Below are 24,116 nucleotides of genomic sequence, written 5' to 3' on the forward strand. Positions count from 1 at the left end.
GTTTTAAACCTTGTGATCCACAAAACAGCATAAGAGTAAAAGAAGAACTGACTGTGTTACAGCACCCGCTGCTTGTTGAGAGTAAAAGGGATACGTGCTTTCACGTCTTTTTTTAGCGACTTTTTTAAGAAAAAAAGTCGCTAGGGGGTCTGAAAACTCGCTAAATATAGCGACAAAGTCGCTAAGTTGGCAACACTGGGCATAGTACGGTGGCCCTGAGAGGCCAAACGGACTGCAACTTCAGAAAACACTTGCAAAAAGAAAAATGCTGCAAAAAGAAAAATGCTGCAAAAAGAAAAACACCTGCAAAAAGAAAAACACTTGCAAAAAGAAAAATGCTGCAAAAAGAAAAACACCTGCAAAAAGAAAAACACTTGCAAAAAGAAAAATGCTGCAAAAAGAAAAACACCTGCAAAAAGAAAAATGCTGCAAAAAGAAAAACGCTGCAAAAGCACACACAACACAACGGAAATAGGAAAAGACACAACGGAAATAGGAAAAGACACAACGGAAATGTTCCTGGGGAGACAATAACCCGACGGCCCAGTTGCACGAACCAAAACATGCTAACCAGTGCGACTGGGAGACACTTCAAAGAAGTGGAGGAGAGGTAAATGTGTTGTAATCTCATGATTCTAATAATACTACAGATATGTTTGCAGTGTTTGGGAGTAACGAAATACATGTAACACTGTCACATAATTAAAATACAAAATATGAGTAACTGTATTCCGTTACAGTTACTGTTTAAATAGGTGGTATTCAGAATACAGTTACTTTGTTGAAATAAATAGATTACACATCATTCTTTTCCTATTTCGTATGTTAGGCTATGCCCTCTCTATTTTTGGTAATTCCACTCTGGTGGAAACCCAAACAAAACAGCATTAAGAGGCTCTAATCCCTGTGTCTCAGTTTCGCGGCCCATGCCACCTCTACTTGCGGCAGTATAATGACATGACAAAATATTTTCAATAATTATTGTTCAAAAAATTATTTAATAATATGAAGGCAATAGGCAGAGTGTTACAGGCATAGCGATAAAGAATGTGCCCACATGGGCAGTGTAGTTCGTGCTGCAGGGAGAATGGACTGCCATAAACATTAAGTGTCTGTGAGCGAGGGAGGGAGAGAAAGGAGAGTGGAAAAGTACGAGCTGTCATCAAGCAGAAACGGGAGCTGGAAGCATGTAAATATAATAATAACCACTGCAGCCAAAAACAGTGCCTGACGAGTCCAGATGTAAGTAAGCTATTTAGACTCGACTGTACACTGTGTTCGTGTTTTCCTCCGAAACAATAAGTTCTGTTGGAGCAGCCTTTCAACGCCTCTCTCTCTCTGTCACTAACAAAGTTGACCAAAACTGTAAAGCTAGTTCCAGGTGCGAGCCAGACACTGAACCCGACATATTAGCCAGAGGTCCCTTTACAACAGTTCAGAGCTGCGTATATATATGTGTATGTATGTATGTATATGTATATATATACACATGTATATATGTATGACTGCTTTGTAAAATAAATTGCTAAAATCATACAACTCATGTTTTTCAGGTTAAGATGTATTGTCCATTCTGTGGATTCCAGTTTGAGAACTTGACAAAATTTTGCTGTTCCTGTGGAAAAGACATAAGTTTTGTACCAGCTAAAGATGCTTCCACAGAACAAGAACACTCAAGAGGTAATTTTTTCTGAACTTCCTGCTATTCTAACTCCAACTCGTTCTATACGGAAAAAATTTAAAAGGGCAAGATTTGTTCAGGTGTTTGTACTTTACAGATAGTGTCATAAATGAAAAAAAATTGGAAAATTATAGACATTAGGTGTCATGTGACTAATAAATCTGCATTTCTGAAAGCAAAGACATTTTTCTACTGGATGTGACTGTGGGGAAGAGGTAGATGTTTTTGTGCATTATGTTCATAAGTTTTTTGAATAATGACTTTTTCATGTTTGCTTTTGAATTATAAACAACGATAGACAAATAAAGAGTCTCTCTGTCTTTCACCCTTTTTTCCTGTTCAGCCAAGACAGTTGTTCAGCAGTTCTTCAAGTACCGTGAAGGTAAAGAGGCAGAAAGGAGGATGTTCTCAAAATCCAAAAAGAAATCAAAGAAAACAGTGAAGGTATAAATAAAAAGTTTTTTAAATGTTAATCTGTTGTCTGACAACACTTTTCTAATATGTGACCACTTTTTTTTCCTAAAATGTAATCTAGATTTCTGTTGGGATCATGAACAAACAAAAGACTGGCATGAGACCCATAAGAGGGAAATCACTACCATTAAATGTTGACCCAAGCTGGTCATCTGAGAGGCTGTTGGGTGCTGCCATTAAAAAACTGAAAGATTTCAACCAAGATATGAAAGATGTAGAATACATCCTGCTCTACCCTGATGGCTCTCAAATAAAAAATATTCCAGGAACTGACACACCCTTTACGATTGAACTCTACAAAGAAGCCGTTGGCAAGTCTTACCAAAGAATTACACTATTTGTCTGCACACTTGAGGACTTTTTGTCAGAATGTGAGTTAAATAGAATTGCCATTAATTCTTTTTTATAGTCATATTGTTAAAGAATCTTGTGATTACTGTGTTGAAGATTTTAACCAAAGTATTTCATACGTTTCCACAGATGTTAGTGCTTCAGAAGATGAGGAGGATGATGAAGTTATCGTTAGGGTACCACCCGTTACGTCACCCCTCTCTGACACAGTGGTATGTAAATCTCAAGGATTCATTAGTTGGAGATGTTAGTGCTCTCAGTTCCGGCATAATGCATTCAATGTCTGAAAATAAGACTAATATCATTCTATCGTTGTATATATAGTGGTAAGAATCTGAGCAGCCATAATCAACGAGTTTGGTGTTTGATGATTTTATCTGACAGCTTTGGTCAAGTCCAGAAAGCAGTACACCAGAGCCTATACGTCGGTAAGTTGGCTACCTTCTAGACCATTGATCTGGCCTCTGGCAGGTATATAAACATCTAATGTTCAGAACACTTTAATGTTAGCATTTGATGGCCACAAAAGCGTGTTATGTTTTATAACATTTTCTTTTTAATCATTGGCTCTATATTTTATAGGTCACCTTCAATATCCCAAACATCTGATGTGCAAGTATATAATACTCTTTTGTATAACAATGTTGCATATTTAATTGTTAAGTTTCATTTGCATGCCATTACATCTGCAGTTGTTATGGTATTGTGTTGTGTTTGTACGGTGGCCCTGAAGTGCAAACCACAAAAACAAATCACAAAATGCACAACAAATTGAAAAGCGCAACAACAAATCACTTAACGCAAAACCAAATTGAAAAGCGCAACAACAAATCACTTAACGCAAAAACAAATTGAAAAGCGCAAAAACAAATTCACTTAACGCAAAAACAAATTGAAAAGCGCAAAAACAAATTGAAAAGCGCAAAAACAAATTGAAAAGCGCAACAACAAATCACAAAACGCAAAAACAAATTGAAAAGCGCAACAACAAATCACAAAACGCAAAAACAAATTGAAAAGCGCAAAAACAAATTGAAAAGTGCAAAAACAAATCTCTTAACACAAAAACAAATTGAAAAGCGCAAAAACAAATTAACTTAACGCAAAAACAAATTGAAAAGCGCAACAACAAATCACAAAACGCAAAAACAAAAACCAAACCGGAAGAGGTAGGTACCAATGCTGCAACAACAGGCATCACTGATTGGATGATGGATCCGGTAGCCTTTTGAACCGGAAGTTGTTCTGCCGAACGTGGTTATGAGAAAGAGCAGTCAACGGCTGTATCCCAATTCAGGGTCTGCAGCCTTAAAGTACGCAGCCTCAACGATCCTCAAGGGCCGCGTACTTAAAAACGCTAAGGCCGGAAGTGCGAGGCTTGTGAAATGGGACGGTCTAGCCTCCGTCGCGCTGCCCAGGTTGCCTAGCAACCATAACACCAACCGCTGGAAACGTTTCATACAGCTTTGACGGAAATGAAGGAGAACATATTTTGTTCGTGTGTTTGTTTCTACACGAGCTTTGTGTGATTTAATACGTTTCTGAGGCTGAGACCACAGGACTGTAAAATATGATTGCTGGCCTTCATATCTGTACTGAACAGTCATTTAAGATTAGCTAGTAAATAACAATTAGCTAATGTTGTTCATGAGACTAAAGTCAGTGTAAATATGATATGGCCAATATGATAGTTATTATATTAATCATAAGTTATTACAGCAGTGAGTTTGAACTCTCAAATCAAATCACTTCTATTGTCACATCACATGTGCAGGTACACTGGTACAGCACATGTGAGTGAAATTCATGTGAGTGAACTCTGTGTCTAATACTGAGCTTCAGTAAAGATTCAAGTTGCAGTTATTTATATGTCCTATCACCTTAAATCTTCACTCAAAGACAAGTATCTCTGACAGTGTATATGTAGATGTATTATACATAAGAGACAAATATTGTCCGTGTAATATGTTGCCATTACTAAATTTGGCTCAATGCTTACATATATGTGTAAAAAGAAAATGTACGAGCTGTGATAACTGTCTGATAGAATGAAGAGTAGACTGATATATTAAATATCCCTTTATTGGGTGAGAAAATCAGACCATGTCATAACTGCTTTAAGTCATACAGAATAGATATCAGAGCCATAAACAGGCTGACTTCTGCTAAATGGGTCAAACTTGGCAGAAAGTATACAAACACATAACATCCTTATAGAATATGATGTAACACTATAGATCAACTTACCTCAGAATATATAAAGCATATAAACAATTACAACAATATGATGCAACAAACACAGCAGTACTACTAATCCAAAATACTCAAAGCTTCATAGAACTGAAACAAACATTTATTTTTAGCTCCATTCTGCTGCTGATACATACTTTAGGTTTCTGAATATTAAACTTGTTGCTGCCTTTCATAGTGTGTAACTTGAAGGCCCTGAGTACTTTCTCCCACACTGAAAACACTGGAATGATCAAATTATCTGAACATTACCTAATAAGACTGATTCAGGACAGACAATTAGTTATTTTAAACTTTCCTAGCAGTCCTTCACAAACAGGAACAGTCTGTCTATTCTCCCCATCTGTCAGCTGGTGCTGGCTCTTCCTCCTCCTCTTCCTCACACACTGCTGAGTCTGTCCTGGTGGATCATCAGGGGTGCAAAGCCTCACAGATGATGTGCAGCAGTGGGTCCCTCAGTCTGTCCTCACTCTGGACACTTGCAGTTGTCACACATGGAAATCAAACGTGTGATAAGCTGCAGGATCCAAACACAAGTGTAACTTATAAATACATGTTCATACTTTTATTCCACAATCAGAGAGAAAGAAACAGAGAGAGAGTGCAGGACAGACAGACAGGTGACAGTCTCAGGTGTATACACTGCTACAAAACAGCACAAGAGAAGGAGGATTTAGTGTTTGTGTTATTATGAGTGCTAAACAAGAGTTCCCAGATGGTACAGTGGACACATGTGTGACTCCTGTGATTAAAGCATCTTTCTTTCAGCTTAACGAGTGAACCGTCAGCTCGTTCAAACACACGTTAAAGTCCGTTTGGCTCGACACCACCGAACAGAGGCAGCAATATAACATAGCTAACATTAACAGTGCAGTGAATCCTGCTTGTGCCGTCATATTCAGGACTGCAAACCGAGCAGCATCACTGACTTTCAGCTTGTTGTGTTTGTGGATATATGACTGACTTTAATTATCCATAAAATCATCACATTCTCTGTAAGATTAAGGTCAACTATTGTATTATTATATTTTAAATGCTTTAAAACAAAGTAAACGCTGAAAGTACAAACATCGCTAATGGCAAATAACTTTGCCGACATGTGGCCAACAGTAGTGTTTTAATGTTCCTCATTATTAAACATTTGCACATAAAAAGTGACATCATATTCAGTACTTACGTTTAACAGTTTACTCTTCGGCCGCTACGCTTCTGCCGTCTGCGGCAAAATTATCCACAGTGACTGCCGCGCTATAAATTGTGGGATATGTTGGGCCACGAAGTCTACACCGCCACAGCCTTAAAATTCAGGGAAATGAAGGCCGAATTTGAGGGCCGCATTTCGAGCAGCCTTTGAATTGGGACAGCCTTCGGGGCGCCGCTGTGACGTAATCGGCCTTAAAATGCAGCCTTTAAGGCTGCAGACCCTGAATTGGGATACAGCCAACATGTTTTGTCCAAGTTGTGGAAAAAAGTTGGTAGAGCAGTCACCAAACTTCCGAACAGAACAACTTCCGGTTCAAAAGGCTACCGGATCCATCATCCAATCAGTGATGCCTGTTGTTGCAGCATTGGTACCTACCTCTTCCGGTTTGGTTTTTGTTTTTGCGTTTTCAATTTGTTTTTGCGCTTTTCAATTTGTTTTTGCGTTAAGTGATTTGTTGTTGCGCTTTTCAATTTGTTTTTGCGTTAAGTGATTTGTTGTTGCGCTTTTCAATTTGTTTTTGCGCTTTTCAATTTGTTGTGCGTTTTGTGATTTGTTTTTGTGGTTTGCACTTCAGGGCCACCGTATGTTTGTGTTTATGCTGAAGGTTCAATGTGGTACAGAATCTCAAATGGCATCCACATCAGGAGAACATACTACAAGTTACAAGTTAGTCTTAAGTTATAAAATTACATGATTTCCCCTAGGGATCAATGAAGCATTATGATTCTGATTGTGATTCTAAAATTTAAGGAATATAAAATGATATATCTTGAAAATAATTATAAAGTAATTAGCCCAGTGAAACCGTTTTGTTGTTGTTGTTTTTAAATTATAGAGGCTCTCTATCTACTCCATAACTTGAGCAAATTCTGTCATGGACACGCTGTGTGGAGGCAGATGAGGACCCAAATGCAAAACTCACAGAGACTGAAGTGGAACTCAAAAATGCTGCTTTAATGCAGGACTGACAAAGTAACAAAACTAAACTGGGAGAACTAAGCTGAGGACCGAGGGAACACAGGGAGGCACACAGGTTCGGGAGGAGACATTGACGAAGCGACACTGAACTGAGAGAGACATGCACATAAATACACAGAGGGTTAACGAGGGAAGTGGGGACACACGGGGAACACAGCTGACACAGATAATCGTAACAAGACATGGCAGGAGAAACGCGACACTGACGGGAGACTGTCAAAGTAAAACAGGAAGTACAGAGGTGCAGACCGGAGGAGAGAGAGACAGGAGAGCACGGGGAAAGCACAGGCGTAGCGGGCTGGGGAGACATGGAATGAAACACAAGGAGGGGAAACGAGGGCTCACAGATACACAGAGGAGCACACAGGGGGTAACCAAAATAAGGGACATCTTAACAGAACCTAGGAACCACAGCATAATGAAAGAACACAGTACAAAACACATGAAAACTAAGAATACTGGGCCAACGTGGCCCAGGACCATGACATCACCCCCCCCTCAAGGGCTGGCTCCCGACAGCCCAAACCCAAGAACCAAAAGACAAGAAAAAACAGAAAACAACCCACCCAGGGCGGGAGGCGGGGGACCAGGACGGAGGGAACGAAACCAAACAAAAGACAAGGAGCACGAGACCAAAACTGAGTCCACAAACACACAAAAATAGTTCAAAACAGGGAAGCGGTGTCCATAGAGAACAGGAGGTTGACCCGGGGGGCGACAGCACAAAAGTTCAGTTCGGCTGTTCCGGAGGCCGACCGCGTGGAAGGCGGCGGCGGCAGCAGAGCGGGTCCGGAGGCCGACCGCGTGGAAGGCGGCGGCGGCAGCAGAGCGGGTCCGGAGGCCGACCGCGTGGAAGGCGGCGGCGGCTCTCAAGCATCGGGCGTACTGGTCGAGGCTTGGTGGGCACAGGACCAGACGAGGTAGGACCGGACGGTGGCGTGGCAGCCACAGGCGACGATGGAGCTGAAGCAGAAGCTGGACTGGACGGTGGCGTGGCAGCCACAGGCGACGATGGAGCCGGACCAGGCGACGGCATAGGCGGAGCAGAAGCAGTCGATGGAGCCGGACCAGGCGACGGCGTAGGCGGAGCAGAAGCAGTCGATGGAGCCGGACCAGGCGACGGCGAAGCTGAAGCAGAGGCTGGACCAGGCGACGGCGAAGCAGATGCAGAGGCTGGACCAGGCGACGGCGAAGCAGATGCAGAGGCTGGACCAGGCGACGGTGAATTGGACCCTCCAGCGGAGACGAGGAGCGGCTGGCCGGGCTGACCAGAGCCGCCAGTGGAGACGAGGAGCGGCTGGAGAGGTTCTCCTGAACCCCAGCGGAGACGAGGGACGGCTGGAGAGGTTCTCCTGAACCCCCAGCGGGGACGAGGAGGTGCTGGCCGGGCTGACCTGAGCCGCCAGCGGAGACGAGGGACGGCTGGAGAGGTTCTCCTGAACCCCCAGCGGAGACGAGGGACGGCTGGAGAGGTTCTCCTGAACCCCCAGCGGGGACGAGGAGGTGCTGGCCGGGCTGACCTGAGTCGCCAGCGGAGACGAGGGACGGCTGGAGAGGTTCTCCTGAACCCCCAGCGGAGACGGGTGCAGAGCCAGCAGGTGCGGAGACCCCTGGCTCAGTGGACGCTAATTGTAGCGGCACAGGGCACGCAGCCGGCTTAGGATGCGACGGCTGGGGCTGTGCAGTGCAAACAGTCTGTCCAAGCTTTGTCAGCACGACGCTGTCCATAACTGGCTGAGTGAGCACACAAGAGCCCTCAGCAGAGGATGGCAGTGACTGAGCAGGTGGCTGAGCTGATAACTGAGCTGGTGGTAGAGTTAATGACTGAGTTGATAACTGAACAGGCAATGGAGCAAGGAACTGAGATGGTAACAAAATGGATGACTGGTGTTAGGGTTCAATGTTGAGAGAAGAAATCCATGAATAACCACAGATCCAGGCGTGTGCAATTAGACGGCATTTTAATGAACACACACGTGCGGAGTCCGAACGCTGTGCAGATTTCAGCGTCGAACTGAACTTACAATCATGAGACAAGGTTTTATATAGATACAATAACAAAGCCCCCCTCTTTTACAAAAATAGACAATAGTACAGCTTACGTCAATCCAAACCACAAAATGTTCCATGACCTTAACATCGCTCTAAAAAACATTGTCTTCGGGTCGGTGCTTCCCCTCTTCGCTGTCGCTCGTCTGGTGCACTTCCTCTAAGTACGTCGGCACCCTTCTGCATTTCTGCCCTACCAAAATAGATCTACCATGGTGTGTATGTGTGTGTGTGAGTGTGTGTATGTGTGGGTGCCTGCTGTGTAGACAATGTACGTGTCATGACCTCGTCTGCTTCCCCATCTCACCTCACACCTCTCGTCTTAGCCAGACATAAGGCCTGTGCACATACACAGCTGAACTCTGTGTGACTTCTAGGGTAAATGTCACCCTCGAACCATGAAGGAAACTTACTCAAACTAAACATAACTGAAACTTAAAACTCACTCAAAAGGATATAAGTAATAAATGATACAAACTTAACTCTTAGCTCTAAAGAATATAAGAATATACCTCCAGGCACCTGTTCTGTAAGCAGGTGTGTTGCAATTTCTTTCAGAGCTCCTGTCCTCCTCACCGTGTATTGGCTGATCATTAACGCCTGTCAAGAGTTTCTGACCTTCACTTGACCAGGAGCCACCGCTCTTTAATAAGCTCAAATGCAATCATGTATAAAAGATTAAAATCATTTTCATAACACAGGTTTTCCTTCTCAGATCTGCCAATATGTTTGCTCCTCCTAATATAGTCTAAAAGTAACCCCAAGCAAAGCAATTTGAACTTTCCCCTATCAGTGATCCCTCTACCTAAGTGTGTGTGTTTCAACGATACATGCATACTAACACCCTGCTCTTTGGCTTGCACTTAACTCTAGTTTCAGTTTCACTTCTGCAAAACATGCTCTGCAGACGCATTTCCTGTCAGCCTGCAGTCAGCTTCTCCCCCACTGAAGACTATGTGTAAGAATATAAAAACATTCCAAAACCTTTAAATTTTAGAACAACCTGTAATAAACATGTTAATATAATACCAATATATTGGAACATCTGAATGCATCTGCATGTAACATCCCTATTAATACTGAAATGGTAATGATGATTCTCAAAATAGCAACAAGTAATAGCAGTAAAATATTTCTCCCCTTCACACTCCCACTCTCGACCTCTGGCACACCAGAGGTCGCCATACATTATGTTGGGTCACTCCTTGGCCCATTCAACTGCTTCCCTGTCCACCCCTGACGTCATGGACATTAGGATCACTGTTCTTAGCTCTGACCCTCTCTTGGCATCCTGTGACTTAACAAATCAGACAACCTCATGTCATCTAGGTGGTCTTAGTTATAAAATGCCCGCTCCCACTTGAGAACACTTCATGCTTAAGTGGTCTCCGCTCCTCTTCTAGGTCCCACTCTAGTGGAAATCTGGCCACCTGCAAAGGAAACAAAACACTTTCTCCCTAGTACGGCTTCCCTGCCTTATGTCCCTCAGTTGTCTTCTTTATTCAAACCTAATGTTACTCAACCTAATGTTACTCAAAACATGAACCTAATTACGTATTTGGTTTTTCGACATTTATTTTTATATCTTATTCAACATTACTCAGCATTTGTGAACCTCTGAAAGCGTTGTCTTTAAGAGGATCAAAGGAAGCACGTCTCTGCATGTGCTTCCTATTGCTCCTTATCTGATCATCAACATCCTGTGCACAAACTGTCGCTGCTGCTGCAAGTTCCTCTCACCTAAAGTCACCTATCACAAGAAAATGTATCAAGGAAATCATCATAACGGCTTATTCTACTAAAAGGATAAAAAACAACCACTTTAATCATTACATGTAAACACATAGTTAATTGCTCCTAGATAAACTTCATCATAGCTAAAAGCTGAACTCTAACTGTATTTTGAACTCCCATTTCCTGGGTGATAACCTGTTTGAATCTATCATTTTATTTCATTTTGCTACTCTTAATGTAATGACTCCTAACTTAAACTTTATCAGACTTAACCAAAATATATAAGGTTTCTCCCTTTGCTTCTGTTCTAAACAACAACTTTTTTACTTCAACAAGCATTTGTTATTCTGTAACTGCATTTTATATAAGAGGACTAAGTTAGAACTGCATGTGTTATTTCAATATTTTACATGTCACCCAATTTAGTTACAAACGAAACTCCTATTCAGTTAAATGCTAAATGGATTTCAGGCCTTTTGCCTGGAATCAATACTATCAGGTGCGTTGATGAACTCTATATGTCTGTAAGCGTGTGCGATCCTTCAACAACTCAGGTCATTCTCACAGTAGATTGGCTAATCATAACGTTAACCAAAAGTTTGTGACCCTCAAGAGACGACTCTCTGAGCCAAAACTCCGTTAAAGGCACCAAAATGCAATGTGTATGAGAAAATCATTTCTACATATATAATCTCCAATATTATTCATTTGAGTCAGCGAGACTTTTAACATCCTCATAAAAGCTCTCCTCTACCCTAAAAATAAATCTATTTACTATCTGTTTCTAAAGCCTCCATTATAACAACATTCTAGCATTATGTCACTGTTACAACTTATCCCACATTTTCTACTCATCAACTGTTCACTATTTTCCCCAAAGCATATCCTTTATTCCCACAGTTTCCCCTTTAAATTTGGTGTACAACTTCTTATTAACACCAGCAATTTATCTTCTAAACCGAATTCAGTTCATTCTACGCCTCTCTTTAAAGTAAATTTTCCCATCTCTAAATTATCAAACAAAACCCCAATCGTCATAAAATCATACTAAAACCCCTTTTAAATTAAATCTTAAACCCCTCTCTTTTTTGGCACATCTCATGTGGCAAAAACTCAAAATGCTCCACCCAAGCTTAACCAATTAAAAGGAAAAAAGGTTAGTCATTTCATTTCTCAGAACAGCTCAGCAATTCTCCTCTCCGGTGTTTTGCTCCAGCCCTGAAAACCTGTGTTTAAGGAACAAAATCAATTTAATCATCATGTCAAATCTCCTCCAAATCGTTGCTCCATGCAAAGTCTGGATCCTTGGAACTTCCTGGAAACAAAACCTGTACTTTACATTTCATATTCTCCCTCTATGATCCAGTCTGTGTTATAACACAAAATAACCTTAAACAAAACAGTTCTTAATCCTGAGTTACCTCAGTTAATGGTAACTTGAATCTCATCAACCAATGTTTCCCTTTTAGCATTTCGCATTCTCCCAACAATATAATGTAATCCCATACTCTAACCCCAGTAAATAATTACCTCACAGCACACATCAATATCCCAAAATCAGCATCCCCAGATTTAAGTCTCCCACTTGTCCTTTCATTTATTTCCCCTCTTGGTCCCATCACTCACATTCACTCACATGCACTCACACCTGATGTTTTTGCTGATCTGCAGCCTTCTGCGCACGTCATCAGATGCTCCACATCAGCAAAATGAGCTCAATCATTTGTTTTATTTCGTTTTCCTTTTTAGGAAAATAGTTCGCTATACTTTTGACTGGATTGAATCAACACAATCCATTTTTAGACAGAGACTCGCCGCCGATCAGTCTCTGATTGTAATCAATTATAATCCGTACTGCCCACCTGCTTTCCGTACTTGGTAATTTTGTCAGCGCCGTCCGTTCACTCTCTTCCAGGCCTGCTTAGAACAAAAATGAGAAAAAAGAGAGCTGATTATTAGCTCATCAAAGTACAAAACAAAATCACCTGACAGGTTTTTTCTCTAAGTGCACTGTTATAAAAATTATGGGCCCTTTTAGACATGTCCATGTTTATCAAAACTCCCTCTCTTGAAATAGAAACAACAGCCTCAAAAATCTAAAACAATCTTAAATTTCACCCATTCAACACACCGAAAACCTCGTCAAAAGATCAAAGACCGTTTGCACAATGTCTCCCTTCCTCACTTTACCATGTGTTCATTCAGCACAAAATAAAAACCAATTTCAACCACATATCATCCTTAAATTATAAATTTCCTGTCCAAATCTGCCCCTCTGAACAGACCTGACCACCGTAATCAAATATCCTGATACTTTACCATTATATATTTCGCCAAATGCTCTTCAACAGCCCCTGCTCTCTCTCTTGAACTGAAAGCCTCCGACACACACGCACACAGGAAGTGTCTCTGCTCCAGCTAATTTGCATAAACCCACAGCTCAACAGCCAACTTAACAAGAGGAATACATGTTTAAACCTTATCACATTATTGAATTATTTTCATTTTCTTTCTATACTAATCACTTACTTTGATAAATCAGTGCGAGAGCACTCCTGAGTCACTCTTATAGAGACTTTTCTTTTGTTTTTTCCATCTATTTTAAATCTTTCCATCAATTGTATTAACCATTCACACCATTCTCTCGCTCATACAAGCAGCAAGCAGATCTTCATTGCATATGCTTATGTTCTTAGCCAGGTTTTAAATCAATATCTGTTCATTAAGCTTCAGGAGCTTGTCTTTATAAGGTTAATGCATTTTCTGTTTGTGTGTGTATGGGTATATGTTATTTTGCATCTATGACTTCACAGTCTCCCAGACTTCTTCCCAACTCTCCAGTTAAGCAGTCAGTTTTCTTTTTCCCCGAGTTACTAACCCACATTTTGATTTCCCCCCTTAAATTACCGCCCTCCTGGTCTTCAGCCAGGAGCTGGGGCTTGCTTTTCAGGTTCCTGGACACATCATGCTGTGAACAATTCAACCAGAAACTTGCCTTAACTTATCCATAGATGTTAACCTCTAACTTTCTTCCGACTGCTGGATCTGGAGAGCCGGTCCAAGTCTGCTTTACTCCTGAAAATAACAAAACTAAGACATTTTCATTATTATCACCAGTGGTTAAATAACCCATTTCTCTGTCTCTGGTCAGAAATACCAATTATGCCAGGCATGTAAGCGTGTTCTTCCCTGCATTTTATGTTAATTGGGTGTAAACTGCTTCTTCATTAAATTAATTCATTGAGTTCTTCATTGCATTTCTATGTATTCATGTTAATGTACACTACGTGTAAGCTGTTTCTTCATTGCATCCTATATATTCATATTTAATTTATGCATTTCACCACTGAGCTTTAGATTCAAACTATCTCACTTCTGATTCATTTCAAAAATAATCTCACATGTAACAATTTGTATATGTGTGTTTTCTATTCATTAAGGTAATGACAATTATTTTCGTTCATTATTCTTACCTTTTCTAATGTTTACCTCTTTGTTATGCTGGGGTGGACATCCCTAAACAATTCATGAGTTCAGGTTTCAATTTTCAATCCAATTATATCCTATATTCTCGCAGTCAAACTCGTCCAGCTTCATCTCTCACCGGTCCTCTCTGCACAATGTCCTGTTCGGGCTTCAAAGCTCCCGCAAACACAGTCTCAACTCAGCTGTTGTCTTCTTCTCTGTTTCTTTACAGTCTTTCTTTTAGATTAAGTCCCAGCATGGCAAAATATCACTCAATGTCCAGTGCTCTTCCACAATTCTTTATCCCACTGTTCAACTGCCCAGCCTGTATTTTCACAGTACATGTTGCAGTACTCTTACATGCTGCTGCTGGTCGTCAGTCGTCATCAGTGTTAATGGATCAGTGGCACTGTCGTTTGCCTGCTGTATTCAAGTCCACGATGTTCTATCGGTCTTCATCAGGCGATTGACTGGCCTTTGAACTTCTTCTCCGCTTCAGGGACAAAGTGAGAGATCCCGCCGCACAATTTCGAGCCAAAAACTGGCTTATTCTCCCAATTCTTTTAATCTACTTTTCTGCTGCTGAACTCAAGGTTGCAATGTTGAGAGAGTCCACCTGTATTGACACACTAAAGCATATAATTAGTATCATATTCATTTTTATCTTAAAACCTCCCTTTTGCTTCATCTGCCCAGAGTTAAATCTCTCTCTCTACTCTGGGTGCACACTTGTCACCGTGAGCTTCCCTTTTTATGGGCATGCATTTCCTGTCCCACACACACACATACTTCCTGTTGCAGCAGCCTCGGTACACAGAGCCATATTTCCTGTTCCTCAAACTAATCTAACTCCTTTGTTTTTTGTTTTCTTGAATTAAAAGCACTTTCAAACTTTAGCACATCCTACTTTTCATCACACAAGAAATATATTTCACACTCCTTTATTCCATACACACGTTTAAAGGTTCTAACCTCTTTAGTCATTCAGTAATCGTCTCACACACTGCCTTTTCTTTCAAACTTCCATTTTACACTCAGACAAATCATGCAGAGTCACTTAAATCAAATACTGACAGCATTCACACAGTTAAAATCACACAAAATACGCTTTCATACGAGTATTTTGGACATGCCTTCCATGATCAGAAAGAGCAAGTCAAAAGAAAAAAGAAAAAGAAAACTGAAACCTCTCGTCGTCTCACACCCCGCTTCTCCACACACACACATAACTGACAAATAAAACACACCAACATTTATGGCTCACGAAATATACATCTATCAAAATTCAGTCATTTTCTAATCATTTTCTATACATCCACACTAATATATTCAAACTGTATTTACACTCTCATAATCAGCAAAACCAACCTCTTATATACAGGCATTTAGCAAAAAGCTCTCAGTCCTCTCGAAATCTGAAACCACCCTCTCTGCGCGTCACTGCTGCTCATTTGCATTTACACACCATCAGTGCACATCCGGCTGTGCATTACTGGCACAGAGACTGATCTTACTCATAGATCTCATATTTTATATTACAGACGTCTTATTAATTACAACTGCACAGATTTTAGGCCTCTTAAATCCTATAAATTTCGACAAATTTACCCAATAACGGTCCGACCGATAAAGTCCCTGACTTTTTTGCGACCAATTTTAGCCAGTATTCCGTCCCTGACGGTGGCCCGATTGCTAATGCCCTAACCAAATTTATCGTAGCCAAAAAAGCGCAGATACCGTTCCAAACGGTAAAGTGGTCCAACCACTGGCTTATCTCAGGATGCCCTGTACCCCACGGTCAAGCCAAACCGAGCTAACCCTACTCTGTGATAGGTCAACAATGCGCGTCCACATCGAGGAGGGATCGCAACGTCCGGGCTATGCGCTTCTTAACAGACGCCGCTGTCGTCCTAGACAAATTTAGAATAATTTGAAACAACAATCTACACCCAACACAGGATTAAGATTAAGGACAACCCTCAACAGTTTTGGAGATTCCCGAGTCCTCCTCGAATGTTGCCCGAAACTATCCCTAGTCGCCGCTAGGTGAAGGATAGATTTCTCTATCCAGCAGGGAGCGTCACCTCCGAGAAAGTTCTTAAGGGTTGCATAACCAATGGGACTTGAACCCACACAATGACCAAATTCCCTATCATTCTAAGAGTTCACTTAGCAGTCCAACTGCTTTAATTCTCTTTTCATTCCTTTATTCTCATTACTCAGTACTGTCACTTATACTTCCTTATCATTTCATGAAAATTTCGCCAAAATTAAAAAACAGACATTCACCAGTAATTACAGCGACCAGGCTTTTAATTTGACATGCCCAATGTGACACCTTTTGGAAATATATTTCAACAGGCAGTGTCTTACCTTTAAATGCCCCGGGGAATGCCTGCCCACTTTCACCACTGATTACCGTCTGCCCGTCCAATTACCACGAACCCCGGATCTCTCCATCTACCCCTCTACCTCTCTCTCACCGGAACGAGCCCCCAAATGTTAGGGTTCAATGTTGAGAGAAGAAATCCATGAATAACCACAGATCCAGGCGTGTGCAATTAGACGGCATTTTAATGAACACACACGTGCGGAGTCCGAACGCTGTGCAGATTTCAGCGTCGAACTGAACTTACAATCATGAGACAAGGTTTTATATAGATACAATAACAAAGCCCCCCTCTTTTACAAAAATAGACAATAGTACAGCTTACGTCAATCCAAACCACAAAATGTTCCATGACCTTAACATCGCTCTAAAAAACATTGTCTTCGGGTCGGTGCTTCCCCTCTTCGCTGTCGCTCGTCTGGTGCACTTCCTCTAAGTACGTCGGCACCCTTCTGCATTTCTGCCCTACCAAAATAGATCTACCATGGTGTGTATGTGTGTGTGTGAGTGTGTGTATGTGTGGGTGCCTGCTGTGTAGACAATGTACGTGTCATGACCTCGTCTGCTTCCCCATCTCACCTCACACCTCTCGTCTTAGCCAGACATAAGGCCTGTGCACATACACAGCTGAACTCTGTGTGACTTCTAGGGTAAATGTCACCCTCGAACCATGAAGGAAACTTACTCAAACTAAACATAACTGAAACTTAAAACTCACTCAAAAGGATATAAGTAATAAATGATACAAACTTAACTCTTAGCTCTAAAGAATATAAGGATATACCTCCAGGCACCTGTTCTGTAAGCAGGTGTGTTGCAATTTCTTTCAGAGCTCCTGTCCTCCTCACCGTGTATTGGCTGATCATTAACGCCTGTCAAGAGTTTCTGACCTTCACTTGACCAGGAGCCACAGCTCTTTAATAAGCTCAAATGCAATCATGTATAAAAGATTAAAATCATTTTCATAACACAGGTTTTCCTTCTCAGATCTGCCAATATGTTTGCTCCTCCTAATATAGTCTAAAAGTAACCCCAAGCAAAGCAATTTGAACTTTCCCCTATCAGTGATCCCTCTACCTAAGTGTGTGTGTTTCAACGATACATGCATACTAACACCCTGCTCTTTGGCTTGCACTTAACTCTAGTTTCAGTTTCACTTCTGCAAAACATGCTCTGCAGACGCATTTCCTGTCAGCCTGCAGTCAGCTTCTCCCCCACTGAAGACTATGTGTAAGAATATAAAAACATTCCAAAACCTTTAAATTTTAGAACAACCTGTAATAAACATGTTAATATAATACCAATATATTGGAACATCTGAATGCATCTGCATGTAACATCCCTATTAATACTGAAATGGTAATGATGATTCTCAAAATAGCAACAAGTAATAGCAGTAAAATATTTCTCCCCTTCACACTGGGCAGATAATGGAGGTGATGACTGTGCTATAGACTGAGCTGGTGACAGAACAGGAAACTGTGCTACTAACTGAGCTAATGACTGCGCTATGGACAAAAGTGCGAGTTGTAATGATGGTGAAACAGCAGGTAGTTGAACTTGTGACTGAGCAGGTGTCTGAGTCTTGGCTGCTCTCCTCCGGGGAACAGGAACGGGTGCAGGCCCTGGCCGAACACCAGCCATCCCCACCCAAGGAACAGATACGGGTGCAGGGACGAACTGGGCTCTTGCAGCCTTAACCCTGGGAGCCGGCGTAGGTGCATGACCTAGCTGGACCTCTGCTGCTCCCACCCGAGGAACTGAGACGGGTGCAGGAGTCGGCAGGGTCACAGCTGACCTCACCCGGGGAGCCGGAACAGGTGCTGGCAATGGCTGGGTGTCCATCAACCCCACCCGAGGAGCAGGTACGGGTGCCGGGATGAATGGAGCCTCTGCCAGGCTGGAGACAGAAGCAGGGACCAGCTGGACCTCAGCCACCCTCACCCGAGGAACTGATACGGGTGCAAGGGGAAGCTGGGCCCGAGCTGCCCTGGATATAGGAACTGGAGGTGGAGAGCGAAGCACAGGAACAGTAACAGACACTGGGAAAACCAAGTTAATGGCGCCAAACACAGGTTCAGAAAACAGAGACTTATGGCAGGCCAATTTTAGCAACTCTGCTGTTCTTAATCTGTCCATGTTAGAAGTAGCAGTCTTTAAAACAGTCATTCTACAGAAGGATCCAGGCTTAGCAAAGTTAGAGTCTGTAATCCTTGGCTCAGAAGGAGCCGTTATGGAAATAGGAGCATTCACATAGCCTGTTTCTACGTATGCAGGCTGGTGAGCAACACAGTCCAGGAGTGAAGAAACACCATTCACAGTCTCATGTTCAGCAGGTACAGGAGTAGGGGAGTTAACACAGGTGGTGTCTGAAGCAACTGGGTGCGAAACTAACTCAGGAATAGGCAACTCGGGCTCCCTTAGCAGTTTACACATGACGGACGGTAACTTGTTGCCCTTAACCTCAACAACAGTAATTGAATGCACAGTCTTAGTATTTGCAAAACCGGAGTTGACAGACCTCGCCGCAGCTATAGTTAACTCGAGAGGAGCACCATTGTTTACCCCTGGAGATACAGTTTCAGAGCTAACAGACATGGTAGGTAAAGCTACATGTGACAGAGGGTCAAAAGCAACCTGAAGAACAGAAAGCGCAACCCTTGAAGGCTGGAAGACACACAGTTCATTCACCAGGGGGTCCTCTCCGGTTTCAGCAGGAAGAGGAATCTCAGGACTGTTTGTTTTAATATTTAGTTCACAGGTATGCACCTCAAAAACAGTCTTTTGCTTATCGACGGTGTGAGTATCAGTCTGTGTGTTAATTACTGCTGACCTGGGAGGAGCAAAGGAAAAACAGTCATTCTCAAACATGGGCGTGAGGGTAGGTAATGCAGGCTCTGGATTAACTGACCCAGATTTACCAGACACTGAATTAACGGCCTCTGGGATGACACGCACAGAGTCTATAGTGTCAGAATTATTTAATTCAGCCTGAAAAGCAGTCTCTAGGGGGACAATGAACTCAGTCTCATGCTTAATAGGTGCAGAGGTGGACTTAGACACATTATGAGGCTTGGAAACACAGTCATGTACAAACTTACTATTCCTCTCTGAGTTACAGACATGGAAAACTGCGGGCTCAGGAATAGAATATTGTCCGAGTCGGTCCGGCTCGGAAGTGGCATGGAAGGAACAGTCAGATTCACTCACCACCGGAGTTTGCTCAGTAACTTTAGGGTGGCGACGGCGTGAGCGTCGTTTTTTCCTGGGAACTGTGCCGTGAGATCCAGGGGCTGTAGACGCAGGCACCTCTGAGACGTCGGCTGACTGAGCCGATGACGGGCCGAGCTGCGTCGAAGAGACAGGGAGCTTGTGCAGCTCCGAGCGTGGAAGTCCCAGGAAGAGCGCAAAGGACTGTAGCGGAGATAGGCTGCTTGTTGGAGGCACGAAATCTCTCTTCGGCCGCTGGGTAACCCCCTTCCTTGCGCGGGACGTGGGCGGTGATTGGGGAGGTGGACTGGAGGTTGAGGAGGTCGGAGGAATTGTGGCAGGCGATAAGCTGAATCCTCCAACTCTTATCACCGGGGAACGAGGTGGAGGAAAGGCAGTGCTGTTTGCAGTTTGGAGGCTGCGCGGCCCACCTAGAGCCAAACGAGTCCCATAAAAGGCAGACTCGCGCTCCCGCGCATGCCGAGCCTCCTGCCTTCTCCTCTCGCTAGGGAAGGCGGAGTCTGCACGCTGCCGATTCCGTAGGGAGTTTGCTGGGTCCATTACTGGTCGCTTCGTACTGTCATGGACACGCTGTGTGGAGGCAGATGAGGACCCAAATGCAAAACTCACAGAGACTGAAGTGGAACTCAAAAATGCTGCTTTAATGCAGGACTGACAAAGTAACAAAACTAAACTGGGAGAACTAAGCTGAGGACCGAGGGAACACAGGGAGGCACACAGGTTCGGGAGGAGACATTGACGAAGCGACACTGAACTGAGAGAGACATGCACATAAATACACAGAGGGTTAACGAGGGAAGTGGGGACACACGGGGAACACAGCTGACACAGATAATTGTAACAAGACATGGCAGGAGAGACGCGACACTGACGGGAGACTGTCAAAGTAAAACAGGAAGTACAGAGGTGCAGACCGGAGGAGAGAGAGACAGGAGAGCACGGGGAAAGCACAGGCGTAGCGGGCTGGGGAGACATGGAATGAAACACAAGGAGGGGAAACGAGGGCTCACAGATACACAGAGGAGCACACAGGGGGTAACCAAAATAAGGGACATCTTAACAGAACCTAGGAACCACAGCATAATGAAAGAACACAGTACAAAACACATGAAAACTAAGAATACTGGGCCAGCGTGGCCCAGGACCATGACAAATTCAGTCATGGTGAAGTACTTCAGACCCAACCCAGCCAAATGTAGAGCCAGAATTACTATTACATAAAATGTATTTTAATCTTCTGTTTTTACTCTTCTTTGACAGTATGTATACCAATATCTATGCACCTGTCATTATTGACAGCAGTTCTTCAGATGCTGAGGGAGAGGAGTTGCAAAAGGAAAACTGGTAATTTTCATATCTTTAATAAGAACAATAAACCCATAATGTGTGACTTGCAGTTAACTTATTTATCAAATATTTGTTTACTAAAAATAGTGCTGGGTACTGCTGCTCCTGATCCTAACCTTTTACAGGAGCAAACATAACTTAACTGTTCCTGTTAAATTATTCTGCTTATGATTGTATTCAGAAAAAAAAAAAGATTCTTAAAATTATTTGGTTGCTGATGATTGTTCTTCAGATTACTATTTTGCTTTTTAAAATGAATTAACAGAAAAAGGCCAATTGATAAAGCAAGAAAAATTACTTAAAAGATATTAAACAAAAAAAATGTATAAAGTGTAAATAGTGTAAATATTTTGTTGCTTTTCACTGACTCATTCTACAGTGATGAACCTGATGGATTGACGGCTGCAGATGTCATCTCAAATCTGGCTCTGAAGATCAACAAAACCTCCTGTAGCAGATTCAACATTAACAGAGCCAATGTTTGGGATGGTGCCTACCGAGGCTTCAGAAGGTCTTCATATAGTCCCAACTCTGGCATGATGGTGAAATTCTCTGATGACGTGGGGCTGGCTGAAGAGGCAATAGACACAGGTGGGCCTACTCGAGAATTTCTCACCCTTTTGATGGAAGCCATAAGGACGAGAAGAATATTCGAAGGAAAAGACTAAGCCAAATATCTCACATTTCATAGTAAAGGTATCTATTTTTTTCACATTTTTTTCCATGGTCAAAATTACTTTATTATAATGACTTGTCTTTATCTTTAGCTGCAGATGAAAATGAATATTTCTACATTGGAAGAATGATTGCAGTTTCCATTGTCCATGGTGGTCCAGGGCCATGTTGTTTATCTCCAAACTTCTTTATGTACCTTGTTGGAAAAGACAAGACATTCGAGGCACCAATTGATGATATACCAGATGAAGAAATCAAGAAGGCTCTACTAGAGGTAAATTTGTGATGTTATGATTATGACAAACGCCAATAAATGCAAATTTTTAGTTTTAGTTATCCACTTAACATAATCTTGGTAACTAACTGATGCCTGAAATGATTACTGATTGTGTAATCCAAGACTGTGTTAAATTGCACATTAATAGACAGCATGCGAAGGATGTCACTTGTGCATGTGTATGTGTGTGTGTGTAATATATATTTTTCTCTTTAGATAAAGAATGCAACATCTCTAAGTGAGCTCCGAGTAATCACAGAAAAACACTCAAGCATGCTCCAGACAGCAGGATGCTATCGATTCATGAGGACACTGGAGGATAAGAAGAAGGTAGTAGCGGATTACATTCAGTGGTACTTCATCTACCGAAACCATCTTTCCATCCAAAGGTATAGAATTCAGACTATTATGTGCCCATTCAACAAAATCTTTTCAGAAGAATAAATTGTTAGTTTTTTTTTATTCCCGTGAAATTTAAAGGACGGAAAAAATATATTCTAAATGCAAGACCTTTTTCAGGAGGACTTCTTTTTTGTAGCAGGATGAGTATCTTAGCTAGATAAGAATGTTGGTTACTTTCTTAACACAGTAGTTTCGGATGTGAAGTTTTGCTTTCTTGCACAAATAACATTAAACATTTTATTAAAAATTAGACTGTTTTCTAGTTTCAGAGAGGGTCTAGCAACACTGGATTTTCTAAACGCCCTGGAACAGCATCCTTCACTCTTCTTCTCATTCATGTGCTACACTGAGACCAGGCTGACAGCTGATCTTCTGGAGAACATCTTTCGTGTGCAATTTGGTCCACCTGGCAGCTCTAGGCGTCAAGAGGAGACAAGAGTAATAAGCTACTGGCAAGACTATCTGCTTTCTGTAGAAGGTATTAAATTTGGTTGGAAATGTTGAAATGAGTACATTTATGTCAGCAAAGTGTAATGGCCCCTTTTTCCTGTTTAATATCATTAGAAATAACTTTTATTCTCTTTACATTTTCAGAGAGAAATGGAAGTCTGTCTCTTGAAGACATTCTTATGTTTGCAACTGGACTGAGGGAAATTCCTCCTGCAGCAATTCAGCCAAAGCCACGGCTTCTTTTCCAGACCACTTCACGCTTCCCTGTAGCAGATGTCTGTGCAAATACTATCAAGATCCCAGTGTTACACAGTTATGAGGACTTCCAAGAAGCCATGGATTATGGCATCCAGAACTCTCCTGGGTTTGGGCTTCCCTAAGGTCCAAGTCCTTTTGCTTTTAAGACACATTTATGGTTTTAGTAAACATTTGAAGTTTGTGATTTTAAAATCTGAAAATTTTGTTTCTAATAATTTATAATAATTTCTGTAAATCACATAAAGTTTAATGCATCGCAGAAAGTTCAATCAGGTTTTGGAATTTCAAAAGCATAATATCATAGTGGGACAACTGAAAAAGTTAGACATATTTCACTGTGTTAAGAAATTGCGAAAGTAACAAAATAAAACATTTCTGAAGTATTCTAATGTACTGAGACACGCTAGTATAATAACACAGGGAAAAAAAATCTGATAAATTCAGTTAAAAGGCTTTATTTAATCAAACACTTTGATTCCATTTTTTGTAAGATATGCAAGTTGTTCTTTGAGTTAAACCCCCCCCCCACATAATTACAGGTATTGCAGAATGCTTTTGTAAACCTTCGTTTGTAAAACAGATCTCCAAATTAATCAACGTGTTTGTTACAGTACCTAATTAAAAGGAACAAGTTATTTTGTACAGTATGGTCTTTTGATTTCTTCAGGTAGAAAGCGTACACACTGTAAAGTTGACGGTAGTGAAACTATTTATATACAAACTATGGTACTATTTTTTTTACCTAAATGCTCATTAAAGTTGGTTTGTGACAATTAGTGTCAGTGGTAATTGTACCCACATCTAGCAGATGATTTTACATTGACTTCTAAAGTCCAGTCATATTTTTGAGTGTTATATAATTTTCAACTGCAGTAGTCCAGTTGACTGGTCGAGGGAGCTC

At 41.8% G+C, this 24,116-nt stretch overlaps 1 protein-coding gene across 1 annotated transcript; it reads left to right on the forward strand.

The window, feature by feature from the left end:
• The first annotated feature begins 1,119 nt into the window (after positions 1-1,119).
• LOC100693669 (G2/M phase-specific E3 ubiquitin-protein ligase) lies at positions 1,120-23,521 on the forward strand. Its single transcript, XM_019355999.2, has 14 exons — positions 1,120-1,242; positions 1,554-1,680; positions 2,025-2,125; positions 2,217-2,526; positions 2,636-2,718; positions 2,891-2,934; positions 3,089-3,122; positions 6,565-6,626; positions 21,067-21,150; positions 21,533-21,744; positions 21,921-22,102; positions 22,322-22,494; positions 22,771-22,985; positions 23,102-23,521. The coding sequence occupies exons 2-14, from the start codon at positions 1,560-1,562 to the stop codon at positions 23,335-23,337; spliced, it is 1,857 nt and encodes a 618-aa protein (XP_019211544.1). The 5' UTR covers positions 1,120-1,242; positions 1,554-1,559; the 3' UTR covers positions 23,338-23,521.
• The last annotated feature ends 595 nt before the right edge of the window (positions 23,522-24,116 follow it).

This window comes from Oreochromis niloticus, linkage group LG5 (assembly GCF_001858045.2).
Source record: "Oreochromis niloticus isolate F11D_XX linkage group LG5, O_niloticus_UMD_NMBU, whole genome shotgun sequence".
Lineage (NCBI taxonomy): Eukaryota > Metazoa > Chordata > Actinopteri > Cichliformes > Cichlidae > Oreochromis > Oreochromis niloticus.